The 19,693-nt window shown below is 48.2% G+C and overlaps 1 protein-coding gene across 1 annotated transcript in view; it reads right to left on the minus strand.

Annotated features, from left to right (window-relative positions):
* The window catches only part of ZUP1 (zinc finger containing ubiquitin peptidase 1), a 96,552-nt gene that overhangs the window by 62,932 nt on the left and 13,927 nt on the right, over positions 1-19,693 (minus strand). Inside the window, exon 3 of the mRNA XM_069726186.1 lies at positions 10,685-10,792. Within this exon, the coding sequence (XP_069582287.1) occupies positions 10,685-10,792 (108 nt within the window). The remainder of the gene's footprint in view (positions 1-10,684; positions 10,793-19,693) is intronic.

The following is a 19,693-nucleotide window of genomic DNA, read 5'->3' on the forward strand; positions in this document are numbered from 1 at the left end:
CGCGCGGTATTTTCCGCACCATGGGCACAGCGGATTTGGTTTTTCATATGTTTACATGGTACTGTAAACCTGATGGAACACTGCTGCGAATCCGCAGCCAAATCAGCACCGTGTGCACATAGCCTAATTCTAAAGGTATGTGCACACGCTGCGGAAAACGCTGCGGATCCGCAGCAGTTTCCCATGAGTGTACAGTTCAATGTAAACCTATGGTAAACAAAAATCGCTGTACACATGCTGCGGAAAAACTGCACGGAAACGCAGCGGTTTACATTCCGCAGCATGTCACTTCTTTGTGCGGATTCCGCAGCGGTTTTACAACTGCTCCAATAGAAAATCGCAATTGTAAAACCGCAGTGAAATGCGCAGAAAAAAACGCGGTAAATCCGCCATAAATCCGCAGCGGTTTAGCACTGCGGATTTATCAAATCCGCAGCGGAAAAATCCGCAGAGGACCAGAATACGTGTGCACATTCCTAACCCTAACCCTAGCCCTAACCCTACCCCTAACCCTACCCCTACCCCTAACCCTACCCCTAACCCTACCCCTAACCCTACCCCTAACCCTAACCCTACCCCTAACCCTACCCCTAACCCTAACCCTATTCTAACATTAGTGGAAAAAAAAAAATTTCTTTATTTTTTTATTGTCCCTACCTATGGGGGTGACAAAGGGGGGGGTCATTTATTATTTTTTTTATTTTGATCACTGAGATAGATTATATCTCAGTGATCAAAATGCACTTTGGAACGAATCTGCCGGCCGCCAGATTCGGCGGGCGCACTGCGCATGCGCCCGCCATTTTGGAAGATGGCGGCGCCCGGGAGAAGACGGACGGGACCACGGCTGGATCGGTAAGTATGATAGGGTGGGGGGGGACCACGGGGGGGGGGATCGGAGCACGGGGGGGGGGGATCGGAGCACGGGGGGGGGGAATCGGAGCGCGGGAGGGGTGGAACGGAGCGCGGGGGGCGTGGAACGGAGCACGGGGGGGCTGGAATGGAGCACGGGGGGTGGAACGGAGCACGGGGGGGGGGGTGGATCGGAGTGCAGGGGGGGTGATTGGAGCACGGGGGGGTGATTGGAGCACGGGGGGAGCGGACACGAGCACGGGGGGAGCGGAGCACTGGACGGAGGGGAGCCGGAGCAGTGTACCGGCCAGATCGGGGGGGTGGGGGGGCGATCGGAGGGGTGGTGTGGGGGCACACTAGTATTTCCAGCCATGGCCGATGATATTGCAGCATCGGCCATGGCTGGATTGTAATATTTCACCCGTTATAATGGGTGAAATATTACAAATCGCTCTGATTGGCAGTTTCACTTTCAACAGCCAATCAGAGCGATCGTAGCCACGAGGGGGTGAAGCCACCCCCCCTGGGCTAAACTACCACTCCCCCTGTCCCTGCAGATCGGGTGAAATGGGAGTTAACCCTTTCACCCGGTCTGCAGGGACGCGATCTTTCCATGACGCCGCATAGGCGTCATGGGTCGGATTGGCACCGACTTTCATGACGCCTACGTGGCGTCAAAGGTCGGGAAGGGGTTAATAATAGTATTTCAAAACCTTACAGACAAGAACAGGACAAACATAAATTACAAAAACTACAAATGATACTAATATATACACCTAGACTACATGTCTGTTCCTCATAGGTGTATCCAAAACTACTCAAATGCACTTCAGAGTCACCGGACTCATAGAAGCTTACAATTTGAGCAATAATAAAGCATTGACCTTTGGCCTCATGCAGCTATTCATCTATATTCTCAACAACCAGCACAGTCTAGGTATAGTGAATAGGTATCACATAATACATGACAGCCATAAACATAGAAGGACATATGCTGAGGTATTGGAACAGTCTCACCCAGATAGTGTGCAATGATTTCACTTGGTCTCTCACGGACGGTTCCACACAGATGCCTCAAATCGATCCCAAAAAAATGTGGGGAAATGGTTATAACTCAGCCCCGTACAATTAAGAACCCACTATTGGAATATAAGTGCCTCAGAATTTTTATCCCCGTGGCCTCCCAACGCGTTTCATTTTTTCAAGTCATCAAGGGAGGAAGGTTAAATAAATAAGTTGCCAATTTGGGGGAGAGGGGAGATGTTTCCCTCACAAGGGATAAACAACCTCCTTGTTCAATATCATCCTGCGGTCTGCCGCCGCTCTTGTCTATGCTTTAAATAAAGACCTACTTGTTAAGGGTTAATCCACATAACCCTAGAGAGCCCGAAAGTCAGAAAGTCCACCTTTATCTCTTCTGGGATTCCCCAAGTGTGTCTCCTTGTGCAGCTCACTGGAAGTTCAGAGTAAAAGCTGATGTACGCACACAAGCATCAATACTACGCACACAAAGTGTGCCTCCCTAATGACGTTGTTTCTCCCCATGTACTTCTCCGTCTCCTCATGCAGCTCACCGGAAGTTCAGAGTAAAAGCTGATGTACGCCCACAAGCATCAATACTACGCACACAAAGTGTGCCTCCCTAATGATGTTGTTTCTCCACATGTACGTCTCCGTCTTCTCGTGCAGCTCACTGGAAGTTCAGAGTAAAAGCTGATGTACGCCCACAAGCATCAATACTACGCACACAAAGTGTGCCTCCCTAATGACGTTGTTTCTCGCCAACGCCAAGAGCAGAGACGCTGGAGGTAACGCCAAGAGCAGAGACGGAGCCAAGTGCAGAAACACAGGAGGCGGAGCCAGATGGAACCGCAAAGAGCGGAGCCAGATAGAACCGCAAAGAGCGGAGCCACAGAGCAAAGCCAGAGAGTGCGAAGCAAGGACTGAGTGCAGAGCCGCAAGAGTGCGGAGTGTAAGCAGACTGAGAACACAAGGAAAGACAAAGCAGGGAAGGAAGCCACAGACAAGGAGACCGAGAAAAGACAAAGTACAGACAAGGCAATGGAACAAGACACAGGGACAAAGACACAGGGACCAGGATATTCTGCCTCCTGGAGGGCAGACTACAAGAACAAGGCAATAGCACAGAGAAAAGCCTCCAGAGAGGGAGTAACTCAGAGCAAGGCCAGGCAAACTCAGCAGCTAAACACTAACTGAGCTAACACATTGCACAGGCCCAGACCACAGGGTGGAGCTGCACTATATACAGGAGGCCTCTTGATAATTGGTCAGGAACTGATTAGACAGATGCACCTGATTCCTATAAGAACCAGAGAGTTCAGGCGCCGGCCCCCTATACACATAGCCATGAAGCATGCACAGAGCAGAGACACAGAACATGGAGCTGGCATGAAACAGAAACCACATCATGGCCTGGAGCAGTGGGTAAGATTGTGTGAGAGATGTGAGGCCATGCTGTGATGCCAGCAGAGTTGTTACAGTACCCCCCCTTTACGGCCCCTCTTCTTCAAGCCCGCCAGAATAACTTGTAGAAGAAGGATAGGAGCACACATAGTCCAGGCCAACATGACATCTTCAGGGTAGAATAAGGCAGGCGGGTCACCAGGAATCTCATAAAACAAAGTCTCTTGGTGCTCAACAGGGTTAGCTTCCACAATGAGCTGGACCACCTCCTTCAGGTAGACAGGTAACAGGGAATTGAATGCTGCTGTCTTAAAATCTTCAACAGCCGGACACATGGAAACTGGAAGCCTTCTCATAGGATTCAACTTTTGCCCGACAGGTAGCAGAGATGTTCTTAGATACGGAACACAAGAAAAGTCATTAGAGATGAGAGAGGAGAAAAACATCTCCACCGGGTCAGAGAAAAATTGAGGTGAACAAACTTCTGTTTTAAAATCTTCACCAGCCGGCCACAAGGACGCAGAAGGTATCCACATAGCAACCATCTTCTGCCCGTTATCCAGAAGAAATCGTCCAAACGGCGGGGTTGTTCCTAGGAAAGGATTACAGGAATAGTCGTGGGAGATGTGTGGAGAGATAGTCACCGCTTCCCCATCTTCAGTGACGTTAGCACACTTTGACTCGACGACTAACTGTTTACTGGTATAGTCGCTGGAGATGTGTGGAGACATCATCACCGTTTCCCCATCTTCAGTGACGTCAGCACACCTTGACTCGACGACTAACTGTTTACTGGTATAGTCATTGGAGATGTGTGGAGACATCGTCACCGTTTCCCCATCTTCAGTGACGTCAGCACATCTTGACTAAACGACTAGCAGACCAGCTGAAGAAGATGACACTGCTGAGTGTCTTTGACGCATGGGAACCAGACACTCCTCAAGACTGGGTAAGTTGAAACGAAGCACTTTACTGGAACTCTTGACCAGAGCTGGTGGTAGAGTCCTTGGCTCAGAATGACCCATGGCCATAACAGACAGCATACGGAAAACAAACTTCTTCGTGGATAAGGCTCCAACTTGGAGCTGTAGTTGTCCTTGCAGGACTAGACTGCTCTTTAGCAGGGCTCGGCCATTATCAGGCAACGCCCACACCGGGTTCTGGAGCTGTAGAACGGAGACTATACACTGACTCCGAATGATAGGCAGCTTAAACACACCAAAGCTCCCAGAAGGCAGAGAAACCGTCATTAACTTTGACGGAGAGGAAGTACTCTCGCCAGGGGCAGCCTCTCCTACTGGCCCAGGGTTTTGGAGTACAGGCTTCACAGGTCAAAGACAATCTGAATGTTCTTTACAACCACAGGGATACCGTATTTCAATCTCAGCACCAGATTCAGGCTGCAGATTTGCCAGACCCCTTTTATTAGACCTCTTGGATCTTGCTCGGGTGGCCGTTTTGGCGGGTTGTGGAACAGATGAGTCTTGCACGGTCAGGGATGGAAGTGACGGTTTACCTACAGGTTTCTTTCGTCTGGACCGTCTCTGTGAGCTTGAAGGGGAAGACTTTTCAGGAGATGCAGTACTTGGCTCATCGAAGGCTTTACAGAAGGCCACCAGGAAGGCCGGCAGATTCGAGATGATGGGGTCCCCTGCTTCCCAAAGGGGGTCGCACCACATCAAAGCATCTCCTCTAAGGTAGGCCATTAAGAAACTTACTTTCAACCAGTCAGTGGGGAATTGGGGAGCATGCCACTTGAAATAACGCAAGCACCGCTCCAGGAACACACGACATTGCTTTGGGTCCCCATAGTAGCATGGAGGATCTGCTGGCTTGGATTCGTCATTAGGAGCGCAGGCTTGAAGTCGATCAAACAGCTCATTAGAGATGACAACTGGGGATGGAGCAGTGAAGGACTGGCTTTCAGACTGGGTAAACATTTTCCTCGGAGGCCAATACTGGCAAGGAGAGAGTTCATCTTGCTCCGAGAGCGAAGGCACATGGGACTCAGCGGGGACCATGGCCTGTGCAAACTGTCACGCACGCACCCAGACTGGTTGGCGCGGGCATACGGGGGTGTGGCCACACTGGACCACAGACCAAACTTCCCTGGAAGGGGCGTAACTAAGCAGCTTCCTAGGTGTTCGCTGGAGCCTCTGATGGTGAGGTCAGACTTGTGCAATAGGAAGCTACCAGGTGCCACTCCAGGGTGATGTCTGGCTGTGGCTGCTGATCCCACTAAGGAACGGAGCGGGCACGGCTGGCACACTGGCTGACAGGCGGGCACGGCAGGGACACAGGCAGGCAGACAGGTACAACAGACACTGGCGAGCAGGCGGCCACGACTGGCTAGGACAGCAGGAACACAGGACTGGAAGGCAGGGCAGGAACGGCAGGACTGTCAGGAACACAGGATTGGGAGGCACGGCAGAGAACACAGGACTGGTTGATGTAGTATATGAAGGAACAGGTAGGGGCCTGTTCACACTGGAGGTGTTCAGACAGGAGGACTAAGTAACAAGTAGAGAAAGACCGCAAGAGCGGATGCAGAGTGAAAGCACAAGAGCTAGAACCAAGAACAGAAACGCAGGAGGCTGAGTACGAGTAGAAGGTGGAGCAAAGAGAAGAGAAAGAGAAGGCAGAGCCAAGGGCGGAGACGCTGGAGGCGGAGCCAAGAGCGGAGACGCTGGAGGCGGGGCCAAGAGCGGAGACGCTGGAGGCGGGGTCAAGAGCGGAGATGCTGGAGGCGGGGCCAAGAGCGGAGACGCTGGAGGCGGGGCCAAGAGCGGAGACGCTGGAGGCGGGGCCAAGAGCGGAGACGCTGGAGGCGGGGCCAAGAGCGGAGACGGAGCCAAGTGCAGAAACACAGGAGGTGGAGCCATATAGAACCGCAAAGAGCGGAGCCACAGAGCGGAGATGCTGGAGGCGGAGCCAAGAGCGGAGATGCTGGAGGCGGAGCCAAGAGCAGAGACGCTGGAGGCGGAGCCAAGAGCAGAGACGCTGGAGGCGGGGCCAAGAGCGGAGGCGCTGGAGGCGGAGCCAAGAGCGGAGACGCTGGAGGCGGAGCCAAGAGCGGAGACGCTGGAGGCGGGGCCAAGAGTGGAGACGCTGGAGGCGGGGCCAAGAGCGGAGACGCTGGAGGCGGGGCCAAGAGCGGAGACGCTGGAGGTAACGCCAAGAGCGGAGACGCTGGAGGTAACGCCAAGAGCGGAGACGCTGGAGGTAACGCCAAGAGCAGAGACGGAGCCAAGTGCAGAAACACAGGAGGCGGAGCCAGATAGAACCGCAAAGAGCGGAGCCAGATAGAACCGCAAAGAGCGGAGCCATAGAGCAAAGCCAGAGAGTGCGAAGCAAGGACTGAGTGCAGAGCCGCAAGAGTGCGGAGTGTAAGCAGACTGAGAACACAAGGAAAGACAAAGCAGGGAAGGAAGCCACAGACAAGGAGACCGAGAAAAGACAAAGTACAGACAAGGCAATGGAACAAGACACAGGGACAAAGACACAGGGACCAGGATATTCTGCCTTCTGGAGGGCGGACTACAAGATCAAGGCAATAGCACAGAGAAAAGCCTCCAGAGAGGGAGTAACTCAGAGCAAGGCCAGGCAAACTCAGCAGCTAAACACTAACTTAGCTAACACATTGCACAGGCCCAGACCACAGGGTGGAGCTGCACTATATACAGGAGGCCTCTTGATAATTGGTCAGAAACTGATTAGACAGATGCACCTGATTCCTATAAGAACCAGAGAGTTCAGGCGCCGGCCCCCTATACACATAGCCATGAAGCATGCACAGAGCAGACACAGAACATGGAGCTGGCATGAAACAGAAACCACATCATGGCCTGGAGCAGTGGGTAAGATTGTGTGAGAGATGTGAGGCCATGCTGTGATGCCAGCAGAGTTGTTACAACATGGTACCGCTCATTAAAGTAATGAATATGCGGCTCCACCTCCCATAGGGGTGGAGCCGCATATTCATTTCTGTAATGATCAGTAACTGTGACCGCTCAATACAGCAAGAAAATGCAGCGCCGGGAGAAGCAGGGACTGCAGGGACCGCGCAGGGAGCAGGTAAGTATACGGGGAGGGGAGCGCTGCGCGATATTTACCTGCTCCTTGTTCCAGTGTGGCTACGTCTCCAGCGTCCTCTGGCAGTGACGCTCAGGTCAGAGGGCGCAATGACGTGGTCAGTGCGCGCCGGACGCCCTCTGCTGAGTGTCAGTGCTGGAGATGGAGCCGCACGAGGAGCAGGTAAATATTGCAAGCGCCGGCGTCCTGAGCAAAGAGAGGTGAGTATGTGATTTTTTTTTATTTTTAGTGCAGCAGCAGCATTATATATTGCACAGCTTTCTATGGGGCCATGATGAACGGTGCAGAGCATTCTATATGGCACAGTTTTCTATGGGGCAATAATGAACGGTGCAGAGCATTCTATATGGCACAGCTTTCTATGGGGCATCTATGGGGCCATAATGAACGGTGCAGAGCATTCTATATGGCACAGCTTTCTATGGAGCATCTATGGGGCCATAATGAACGGTCCAGAGCATTCTATATGGCACAGCTTTCTATGGGGCAATGATGAACGGTGCAGAGCATTCTATATGGCACAGCTTTCTATGGGGCATCTATGGGGCCATAATGAACGGTCCAGAGCATTCTATATGGCACAGCTTTCTATGGGGCAATGATGAACGGTGCAGAGCATTCTATATGGCACAGCTTTCTATGGGGCATCTATGGGGCCATAATGAACGGTGCAGAGCATTATATATTGCACATCTTTATGTGGAGCATCTATGGGGCCATACTGAACGGTGCAGAGCATTATATATTGCACAGCTTACTATGGGGCATCTATGGGGCCATAATGAACGGTGCAGAGCATTCTATATGGCACAGCTTTCTATGGAGCATCTATGGGGCAATAATGAACAGTATGCAGCATTATATGTGGCACAGCTTTATGTGGAGCATCTATGGGGCCATAATGAACGGTGCAGAGCATTATATATGGCCCAGCTTTATGTGAAGCATCTATGGGGCCATAATGAACGGTGCAGAGCATTCTATATGGCACAGCTTTCTGTGGGGCAATGATGAACGGTGCAGAGCATTCTATATGGCACAGCTTTCTAAGGAGCATCTATGGGGCCATAATGAACGGTCCAGAGCATTCTATATGGCACAACTTTCTATGGGGCAATGATGAACGGTGCAGAGCATTCTATATGGCACAGCTTTCTATGGGGCAATGATGAACGGTGCAGAGCATTCTATATGGCACAGCTTTCTATGGGGCATCTATGGGGCCATAATGAACGGTCCAGAGCATTCTATATGGCACAGCTTTCTATGGGGCAATGATGAACGGTGCAGAGCATTCTATATGGCACAGCTTTCTATGGGGCATCTATGGGGCCATAATGAACGGTGCAGAGCATTATATATTGCACATCTTTATGTGGAGCATCTATGGGGCCATACTGAACGGTGCAGAGCATTATATATTGCACAGCTTACTATGGGGCATCTATGGGGCCATAATGAACGGTGCAGAGCATTCTATATGGCACAGCTTTCTATGGAGCATCTATGGGGCAATAATGAACAGTATGCAGCATTATATGTGGCACAGCTTTATGTGGAGCATCTATGGGGCCATAATGAACGGTGCAGAGCATTATATATGGCCCAGCTTTATGTGAAGCATCTATGGGGCCATAATGAACGGTGCAGAGCAGGGTTGAGCGACTTTTACTTTTATAGGATAGGGTCGGGTTTCACGAAACCCGACTTTTTCAAAAGTCGGGTCGAGTGAAATCGGCCGATCCTATAAAAAAGTCGGGGTCGGCCGAAACTCGAAACCCAATGCAGTGCATTGGGTTTCCAATGGTTCCCAGGGTCTGAAGGAGAGGAAACTCTCCTTCAGGCCCTGCGATCCATATTTAAGTGTAAAATAAAGAATTAAAATAAAAAATATTGCTATACTCACCCTCGGACGCGCCCTGGTACTAACCGGGAACCTTCCTTCCTTCGAATCAGCGCTTGCAGGACCTTGCGGTGACGTCGCGGCTTGTGATTGGTCGCGTGACCGCTCGCGCGACCAATCACAAGCCGCGACGTCACCACAAGGTCCAGCAAGTGCTGATTCTTAGGAAGGAAGGCTGCCGGAAAGAAGCAGGGCACGTCCGAGGGTGAGTATATTCCTATTAGGTATATACTCACCCTCGGACGCGCCTTGCTTTGCCAAAAGTCGGCGACTTCTGAAAATGGCCGACCCGTTTCGCTCAACCCTACTGCAGAGCATTATATATTGCCCAGCTTTATATGGAGTATCTATAGGGCCATAATGAACGGTGCAGAGCATTATATATTGCACATCTTTATGTGGAGCATCTATGGGGCCATACTGAACGGTGCAGAGCATTATATATGGGGCACAGCTTTATGTGGAGCATCTATGGGGCCATACTGAACGGTGCAGAGCATTATATATGGGGCACAGCTTTATGTGGAGCATCTATGGGGCCATACTGAACGGTGCAGTGCATTATATATGGCCCAGCTTTATGTGGAGCATCTATGGGGCCATAATGAACGGTGCAGAGCATTATATATGGCCCAGCTTTATATGGAGCATCTATGGGACCATAATGAACGGTGCAGAGCATTATATATGGCCCAGCTTTATGTGGAGCATCTATGGGGCCATAATGAACGGTGCAGAGCATTATATATTGCACAGCTTTCTATGGGGCATCTATGGGGCCATAATGAACGGTGCAGAGCATTCTATATGGCACAGCTTTCTATGGGGCAATAATGAACAGTATGCAGCATTATATGTGGCACAGCTTTATATGGAGCATCTATGGGGCCATAATGAATGGTGCAGAGCATTATATATGGCCCAGCTTTATATGGAGTATCTATGGGGCCATAATGAATGGTGCAGATCATTATATATGGGGCACAGCTTTATGTGGAGCATCTATGGGGCCATAATAAACGGTGCAGAGCATTCTATATGGCACAGCTTTATATGGAGTATCTATGGGGCCATAATGAACAGTGCAGAGCATTATATATGGGGCACAACTTTATATGGAGCATCTATGGGGCAATAATGAACGGTATGGAGCATCTATTTTTATTTTTGAAACTCACCGGTAGCTGCTGCATTTCCTACCCTAGGCTTATACTCGAGTCAATAAGTTTTCCCAGTTTTTTGTGGCAAAATTAGGGGGGTCGGATTATACTCGGGTCGGCTTATACTCGAGTATATACGGTAAGTGAAAAATTGCTTTTAATCAGACATTTTTTGCAGCAACTGTTTAAGAAGATAAAGTGAAAGGAGAGGACACTTGGCAGTCCTCGTAGTAAAGCTGGAAAAACCACATACCTGTATCATAGTTTTCCTCCAAGTGCAGATTCACATGTTCTTGTAGAATGGTACTATTGGCACACACCAAAGAACACATGGGGCATTCATATTCCTGGTTGGCGCTTCCTAAAGGAAGCAACATTTCACAATCAGACATTTTTTTTTTATCTAGTAGTGAGAAAAGTCCCTAAAATACCACAGCTGTAATCATAAGCATTAGTGAGGACCTGTACATAGCAATCTCAAAGCCCCAGACTGATAATCAACTAAACAGGGTTTCAGAAGAGAAGTCACTCCTGATTATTGGAAAATGGTCTTTAAGCCTATGTTCCCATGATGAGCTTCAGGAAAGCTTTTCATGCTGCAGATTTTCTGCACCGCACATGCGTTTTTTGTCTCTAGTTGGTATGTCATGGTTTAAATAAAGTTGCTTTATTTTTGATACTTCCTGGAATTGGCTTTGGCTTGATTGATACAGTCACGTGCAGATTATGTGTCTACTTAAAGCATGTCCACTGAGGAAATGCATATGCGTTTAACTGCAGATTTTCCGCTGATGCATTTCTGGACATAAAACTCTGCGTACTCACGAGGGAAATTGCTATGACTGTAAGACGGTGCTTTCTTGAGGCTGTGAAAATATGCAGTCAAAAACTCACTAAAAATGCATGGTGGGAACTCAGCTTAAACCAGCCCTGATAACTTTCTTGTTATCATCTGCACATGTTATGGACAGTTAACCCAATTATGGCCTTATTCACACTGTTTCTCGTCTTATGTAAGGGTTAAAGAAAAAAAGTCAGCTATACACTATTGTCTGATTTGCAGTCACATGTAGCCAATTCAAGTGAACGGGTCAGTGAAAAAAAAATTAATATGACAGAACACTGTTGTCCTTCAAATGCTGTTACTTTGTCCGTGGTTGCAATGAGAAGCTTTGGAAACCTCCATTCTTTTCTTGCCTATGAGAAAAACAGGGCAAAACCAGGTCCTTTGTCACTAATGTGAAAAATAAGGTCTGTGGTAATAAAGCCTTAGCAAAACACCGGATTACGTACCGGTAATGCTCTTTTATAGAGCCACGACAGCACCCACTGAGAGAGGGGATCCGCCCCTAGGAACAGGAAACCCTACGGAGAGATAAAAGGGGCGGTCCCCCTCGCTCCCACAGTTTGGGTTACAGAGATTGCGAGGAACCGCCCACCAGTTTTAGTAGACAATTCTTTATCATCATTCATTATAATTTAACTACGTATAAGTACAAGAATCCACCACCCTTAACAGTGCTCATATGTACACTAATATATGTAAATGGGAGGGAAGTGAAGGGGTGCTGTCGTGGCTCTATAAAAGAGCATTACCGGTACGTAATCCGGTGTTTTCTCTTTGCCACGACAGCACCCACTGAGAGACTTTCAGAGATAGTTATTTGGGGGGGATTATCGTATTAAGAACGGATCTACCGAAACACAAGTCAGTGGAGGCAGATAAATCTAATCTATAGTGACTATAGAAGGTAGAAGGAGAAGACCAGGTTGCGGCCTTACATATGAGTTCTATAGGAACCTCTGCTCGTTCAGCCCAGGATGATGCTATCGCCCGGGTGGAATGTGCCTTCACAGTCTCAGGTGGATTCTCCCCTTTAGATGAATAGGCCAGGTATATCGCCTCCCGAATCCATCGGGATAGTGTGCCTTTTGTTATACCCGATCCTTTCCTTTGACCCTGGAAGGAAACAAAGAGAGCCCTGCTCTTCCTCCAGGCGCTAGTCCTATCCAGATAAGCTATTATAGCCCTTCTCACATCTAAAGTATGGTATTTCTCTTCCTCCTGGTTTGTAGGATTATTATAGAAAGAAGGAAGAAGGATCTCTTGAGATCTATGAAATTTTGTACACATTTTAGGAAGGTAGGAAGGGTCTGTCTTCAGGACAATTCTATCTGGAAAAATTGACATAAAGGGAGGATCTACAGATAGCGCCTGTATGTCACTTACCCTTCTTGCCGATACTAGCGCGACAAGAAGAACAGTCTTAAGTGAAATATATTTAATGTGAGCTGAGTCTAGAGGCTCAAATGGATGACCTGTTAAGGCTTCCAGGACCAAATTAATATCCCAAGGAGGCATCTGGGGAATCTGAACTGGCTCTGATCTCTGACAAGCTGAAATAAATCTAGCTATCCATCTATTACCCGCAACATTGTGACTATACAAGGCCCCTAGAGCAGAAACTTGTACCTTCAGAGTATTAACTGAAAGGCCTAGGTCACGTCCTTTTTGAAGAAATTCTAGAATAGTGGAGACGGGAATTTCACTAGACAACGCTGATGGATAGAGATCTAGAAATTTCCTCCACACTCTCACATATATGTCAGTAGTGGATCTTTTTCTACTTGTCAACAAGGTATTAATTACACTATCGGAGAAGCCTCTTAGTTTTAACAGCTGCCTCTCAAATTCCAGGCTGTCAACCTTAGTCCCTTCACATGAGGGTGGTTGAAAGGCCCCTGGGAAAGAAGATCCTGATCCTCCGGGAGGATCCACGGATCCGAGATGGACATGGCTCTGAGCAGGGAAAACCATGGTCTTTTTGGCCAAAATGGGGCAATCAGGATTATATTTGCCCGGTCCTCCCTTATCTTCCTGATTACTGTTGGTAGCAGAATTAGAGGAGGAAAAGCGTATGCTTTCTGAAATGTCCAAGGAGTCTGAAGGGCATCGAGAATGTCGGGATTGTCGGCCCGGAACATTGAAGCGAATCTTTTTAGTTGTCGGTTTTGTCTTGTGGCGAAGAGATCTATCTCGGGTGTACCCCATTTCATAGTTATCATTTTGAAAATTTGATGATTTAGGACCCACTCCCCTTGGTGGAGGCTATGACGACTGAGGAAATCTGCCCTTGAGTTGTCCACTCCTCTGACATGTAGCGCTGACAGGGACAGAAGATGTTCTTCGGCTAGGGTTAGAATGTCTTCGGTTATAGACATGAGCGTTCCTGATCTTGTTCCTCCTTGATGATTGATATAGGCGACTGATGTCATGTTGTCGGACAGAATTCTGGTATGTGTCCCGTGTAGCTGCGGAAGGAATTCACATAGAGCATGATAGATAGCTTTTAGCTCTCTTATATTAGAAGAGTCGTCTGACTCCGTGACTGACCATAATCCTTGGACTAAATGGTCTTTTAAATATGCGCCCCAGCCAGTAGGACTGGCATCAGTATATATTATATTTGAGGGTTTAACTACCCAGGGGACTCCACTGACCAGGTTTTTTGGATCTAGCCACCATATCAGAGATTGGATTACTTCATTAGAAAGGGAAATTTTAATATTTAAATGCCCATGAGATTTTTCTTCTTCATGTAAAATTGTATACTGTAAATGCATCGAGTGAAATTGGGCCCATGGAACCGCTGGAATACATGACGTGAAGGAGCCAAGAAGGGACATGCCTTCTCTCAAAGAAATTAGGGGTTTATCTATTACCGACTGAACTTTATTCCTAACTGTTATCTGTTTATTTTCCGGAAGGAAACATTTCTGGCTTGAAGAATCTAATATAATCCCCAGGAAAATTTGCCGAGTTGTTGGGATAAGTCTAGATTTTTCCCAGTTTATTATCCAACCCAATCTTTGCAGAGATGCTATCATATCACACAACCGTTGTTGACATTGCGAAGGAGAATTTCCTACTACTAAGATATCATCTAAGTAGAGAATTACGAGAGTGTCTTTTAGTCTTAGATATGACATTACCTCCGACATTAGCTTAGTGAATACTCTTGGGGCTATAGATAGCCCAAAAGGCATTGCAGTATACTGAAAGTGTCGGACACACCCATTCAATACAATCGCTACCCGTAGATATTGTTGATGCTCTGCATAAATAGGTAGATGGTAATACGCATCTTTAAGGTCGAGAACTGTCATAAAGCAATAGGGAAACAGGAGTTTAATGGTGGACCGGATAGACTCCATCTTAAAGGTTTGATTTTCTAGGTACCGTATATACTCGAGTATAAGCCGACCCGAGTATAAGCCGACCCCCTAATTTTGCCACAAAAAACTGGGAAAACTTATTGACTCGAGTATAAGCCTAGGGTAGAAAATGCAGCATTTACCGGTGAATTTCAAAAATAAAAATAGATGCTCCATACCGTTCATTATTGCCTCATAGATGCTCCATATACAACTGTGCTATATAGAATGCTCTGCACCGTTGATTATGGCCCCATAGATGCTCCTTATAATGCTGTGCCATATATGCTCTGCACCTTTGATTATGGCCCCATAGATGCTCCTTATAATGCTGTGCCATATATGCTCTGCACCTTTGATTATGGCCCCATAAATGCTCCTTATGTTGTGCCATATATGCTCTGCACCTTTGATTATGGCCCCATAAATGCTCCTTATAATGCTGTGCCCCATATATGCTCTGCACCTTTATGGCCCCATAGGTGCTCCTTATAATGCTGTGCCCCATATATGCTCTGCACCTTTATGGCCCCATAGGTGCTCCTTATAATGCTGTGCCCCATATATGCTCTGCACCTTTATGGCCCCATAGGTGCTCCTTATAATGCTGTGCCCCATATATGCTCTGCACCTTTATGGCCCCATAGGTGCTCCTTATAATGCTGTGCCCCATATATGCTCTGCACCTTTATGGCCCCATAGATGCTCCTTATAATGCTGTGCCCCATATATGCTCTGCACCTTTATGGCCCCATAGGTGCTCCTTATAATGCTGTGCCCCATATATGCTCTGCACCTTTATGGCCCCATAGATGCTCCTTATAATGCTGTGCCCCATATATGCTCTGCACCTTTATGGCCCCATAGGTGCTCCTTATAATGCTGTGCCCCATATATGCTCTGCGCCTTTATGGCCCCATAGGTGCTCCTTATAATGCTGTGCCCCATTTATGCTCTGCACCTTTATGGCCCCATAGGTGCTCCTTATAATGCTGTGCCCCTTATATGCTCTGCACCTTTATGGCCCCATAGGTGCTCTTTATAATGCTGTGCCCCTTATATGCTCTGCACCTTTATGGCCCCATAGGTGCTCCTTAGAATGCTGCTGGTGCTGCCATAAAAAAAAAAAAAATCACATACTCACCTCTCTTCTCAGGACGCCGGCGCTTTCAATAATTACCTGCTCCTCGTGCGGCTCCGTCTCCAGCACTGACGCTCAGCAGAGGGCGCGCACTGACTACGTCACAGCGCCCTCTAACCTGAGCGTCACTGCTAGAGGACGCTGCAGACGGAGCCGGAGCGAGGAGCAGGTAATTATAGCGCTGCGCTCCCCTTACCTGCTGCGGCGCGGTCCCTGCAGTCCCTGGCTTCTCCGGCGCTGCAGCTTCTTCCTGTAATTGAGCGGTCACATGGCACCGATCATTTACAGCAATGAATATGCGGCTCCTCCCCTATGGGGGTGGAGCTGCCTATTCATTCCTGTAATGAGCGGTGCCATGTGACCGCTCAGTGCAGGAAGAATCTGCAGCGCCGGAGAAGCCAGGGACTGCAGGGACCGCGCTGGGAGCAGGTAAGTATGATTACACAGCCCCCACTCTCCCTCCCCTGCTGACACCCGGGTATATGACTCGAGTATAAGCCGAGAGGGGGACTTTCAGCCCAAAAAAATGGGCTGAAAATCTCGGCTTATACTCGAGTATATACGGTAGATGTTTAATTTTTTAAGATTAATAATAGTTCTGAATGTCCCATCTGGTTTAGGGATTAAAAATAACGGGGAATAGAATCCCTTTCCCTCCTGTAGGAATGGAACCTCCACCAAGACTCCCTTAGCTAGGAGATTTATTACCTCCTGCTCCAATGCCTCTTGTTGTAACTGAGACTTTAATGAAGTCAATAGAAATGAGTCCGGAGGGACTCGGGAAAATTTTAATTGTAACCCAAAGGAAATAAGGTTATTTGCCCAAATATTTGCTGTTATGGCCCGCCATTGATTAGCGAAGGAGGACAATATGCCTCCCACAGGTAGATCTGTCCTAACGGGGTTTTTCTTCAAACTTGAAAGGGCGCTTCCCAAAGAACGCACCCCTTTGTTTTGTGTCTCTTGTGGCCCAGCGATCCTGGTTCTTAAACTCCTTCCTTTTATTAAATGCGGGCTTTCGGAACGCTCTCCTATAAAATGGAACGTAATTATTACTATTTGGAAAGCCTTTCTTCCTTTCTCCTGCTTTAGTTAAGATCTCATCCAGTTTGGTACCAAACAGGTACTCACCCTGACATGGGAGGCTGCATAACTTAGACTTGGTCTGAGGGTCACCCTTCCAGCCCTTAAGCCATAGGGCCCTACGTGCTGCATTAGTTAATCCTGCCGACTTGGCTGCCAGGCGTATAGAGTCGGCAGATGAGTCCGCTAGAAAGGCTGTGGCACCTCTAATTATGGGTATAGAGGACAATAATTTTTCTCGAGAGAGACCTCCTTTCAGCCCTTCTTCCAAGTCACTCAGCCAAACAAGCATGGATCTTGCGGTGCATGTGGCTGAGATTGCCGGTTTAAAAGCTCCTGCAGAAGTCTCCCATGCTCTTTTAAGGAGCGAATCGGCTTTGCGATCTAGAGGATCTTGTAACGAGCCTGAATCCTCTACAGGCAGTAAGGATCTTTTTGATGTAGACGCCACAGCTGCGTCTACTTTTGGGGCTTTTGACCATGTTGTGAATTCTTCATCATTAAAGGGGTAGCGTCTCTTTGAGGATGGTGGTAACCCCCTCTGCCCCTGGCTTTCCCACTCTTTTTTGATCAAACTTTTTACTGCCGTTATTACCGGAAAAGAGGGTCTCTTCTTTTCGGATAGGCCAGCAAACATAATGTCTTGCTGTGTTTTAGGGACTTTAGGATCTTCTATGCCCATGGTATTGCAAACTGATCTCACCAGATTGTCAATGCTGTCTGTGGGGAAGCACGTATCCTGATCCTCATCTGAGGATACCTCCTGCTGCGATCTATCTGAGTTTGTATCCTCTAACTCAGAGGCCTGATTGGATACAGGTGAAACGTATCCTCTTTTCTCCTTAATACGTGGCTCTCTGTCAATGCTTTGTAGGGCTCGTAATTCTTCCCTAATCATGGCCCTTATATCCTCTGATTTAACTGAGGCTTCCTCACGTAACGTTGATTTTATACATGAATCACATAGCCTTTTAGTGTAACTATCCGGAAGGGGCTGGATACATAACGCACACTGCTTGTGTTTCGCTTTTTCCTTCCTTTTTGCCTATATAAAGGGAGAGGGACAATAATCAGGCTAGTGGGGTAGATGCACACTCACCCAGAAGCTGACCGATCAGGTACCGGCTGAGGAGGAGACACAGGTGCAGGTGGCTTTCTTTTGGACGATCCGCTCTGCCTAGAGCGGCTGCTGCTGCTGGCATGGCTACGAGGGGCGACAGTGGTAACCTCTAGCGAAAGTACCGCAGGCTCTCTCGGTGAATCCATTTTGGACGCCGGAATGCAGCGCCGGCGTCCTTTTTACATGGGGGCCGCCATGTTCTTCCTGTTGAACCCGGAAGTACTCACCACTTCCGGGTCGCGGCCATCTTGGATCTCGTGCCGCACTGCCCGACGTCATCTCTCCTCTGCTCCCACACTGGATGCATGTATCCGGCGTCCAGGGGAGCGAAAAAATGGCAGCAATACCCCCGCAATTACCGCCAGCAGCGGCGCCGCAGTTCGGGTATAATCTTCTGCCGCAGGCTCGACCGATGCGTCCTCCTGCCCGTGACCCATGCGACCTGGAGCCCTGGCCTCACGGAGCCTGCCAGCGGAGGGGGGAAACTGAAGCCAGGACCCCCGACGCTGCTTCCAGCACTGGAGCCCCTGCCATCCTCTCAGGTAAACCGCACAGGCGGCATCCAGGCTAGGTATCCTCTTCTCCATTGAGTTCCCTTAGGAACAGGAAACCAAACTGTGGGAGCGAGGGGGACCGCCCCTTTTATCTCTCCGTAGGGTTTCCTGTTCCTAGGGGCGGATCCCCTCTCTCAGTGGGTGCTGTCGTGGCGAAGAGAAAATAAGATACAAGCACATACACTAATGTATGTAGAGCACATAACTTTCCAAATATGGCACTGAAGTGGTGAAGTGGCATGTGGGTGCTCTTTTCAAAGATGGGCCACTATGTATTAAATAGCGAGGAAGCCACAAATAAATGGTGAAATATGTATGTGGTCTTTTCAGAGAACGGGTCACTGTCTTAAGGAAATAGGTAAGTAGGATCAAGCCTCCTACACGGTCTATATGGACATGTAGGTCATAGGAGGCTGAACAAAATGAAAGGTATTTTATTCAGCTTCCTATGATCTATATGCCCATATACACAGTTTAGGAGGCTAGATACTACTGGCATCTGTGATCTGATGTCTTATTCTACAGAAATCCGCGTTTTTCTTCCATGTAAATGAGCTGTTAAGATCTATGGGATGTCCACTGATCTGCATGAGAATCTGCCTCCAGAGCTTATTTTATATGAAAGGGGAGTTGCCAGTGTGATGTGTCTGCTCTCCTGATCTCACTGCAGAGCTGTGTGTTATTATACCTGACACATCTGCAGGTTGCAATACAGCAGAGCTATGAGAACTGCAGCAAATGTGTTTGTAAGGAGACAAAGTTCAATTCTACTGTCTTGTGTTAGTTACATGTCTCCCACTGGGAATGACCCATTTATATAAAATAAGCTCTGGAGGCAGATTCTCATGCAGATCAGTGTCTGGCCCAAAACTCTGAACAGTTAACTGACATGTAAGAAAAACGTGGATTCCTCTGCAATGAGACATTGGATCGTAGATATAAAAGGTATAAATATGTTCAGTTTCCTATGATTTGCATGCCCATATAGACGGCTTAGAAGGGTTAATGATACTGACAGATTCACTTGAAGTAACTATCAGAGGTCCAGTATCATGTAAAAATCATGATTGCTAATGCATTTTTCTGCTAACATGTGAGAATATAATAATAAAATATTATTTCCACTACCAAAACAAATGGATAATTCAT

The sequence above is a fragment of the Ranitomeya imitator genome, chromosome 5 (genome assembly GCF_032444005.1).
Source record: "Ranitomeya imitator isolate aRanImi1 chromosome 5, aRanImi1.pri, whole genome shotgun sequence".
In the NCBI taxonomy this organism is placed as follows: domain Eukaryota; kingdom Metazoa; phylum Chordata; class Amphibia; order Anura; family Dendrobatidae; genus Ranitomeya; species Ranitomeya imitator.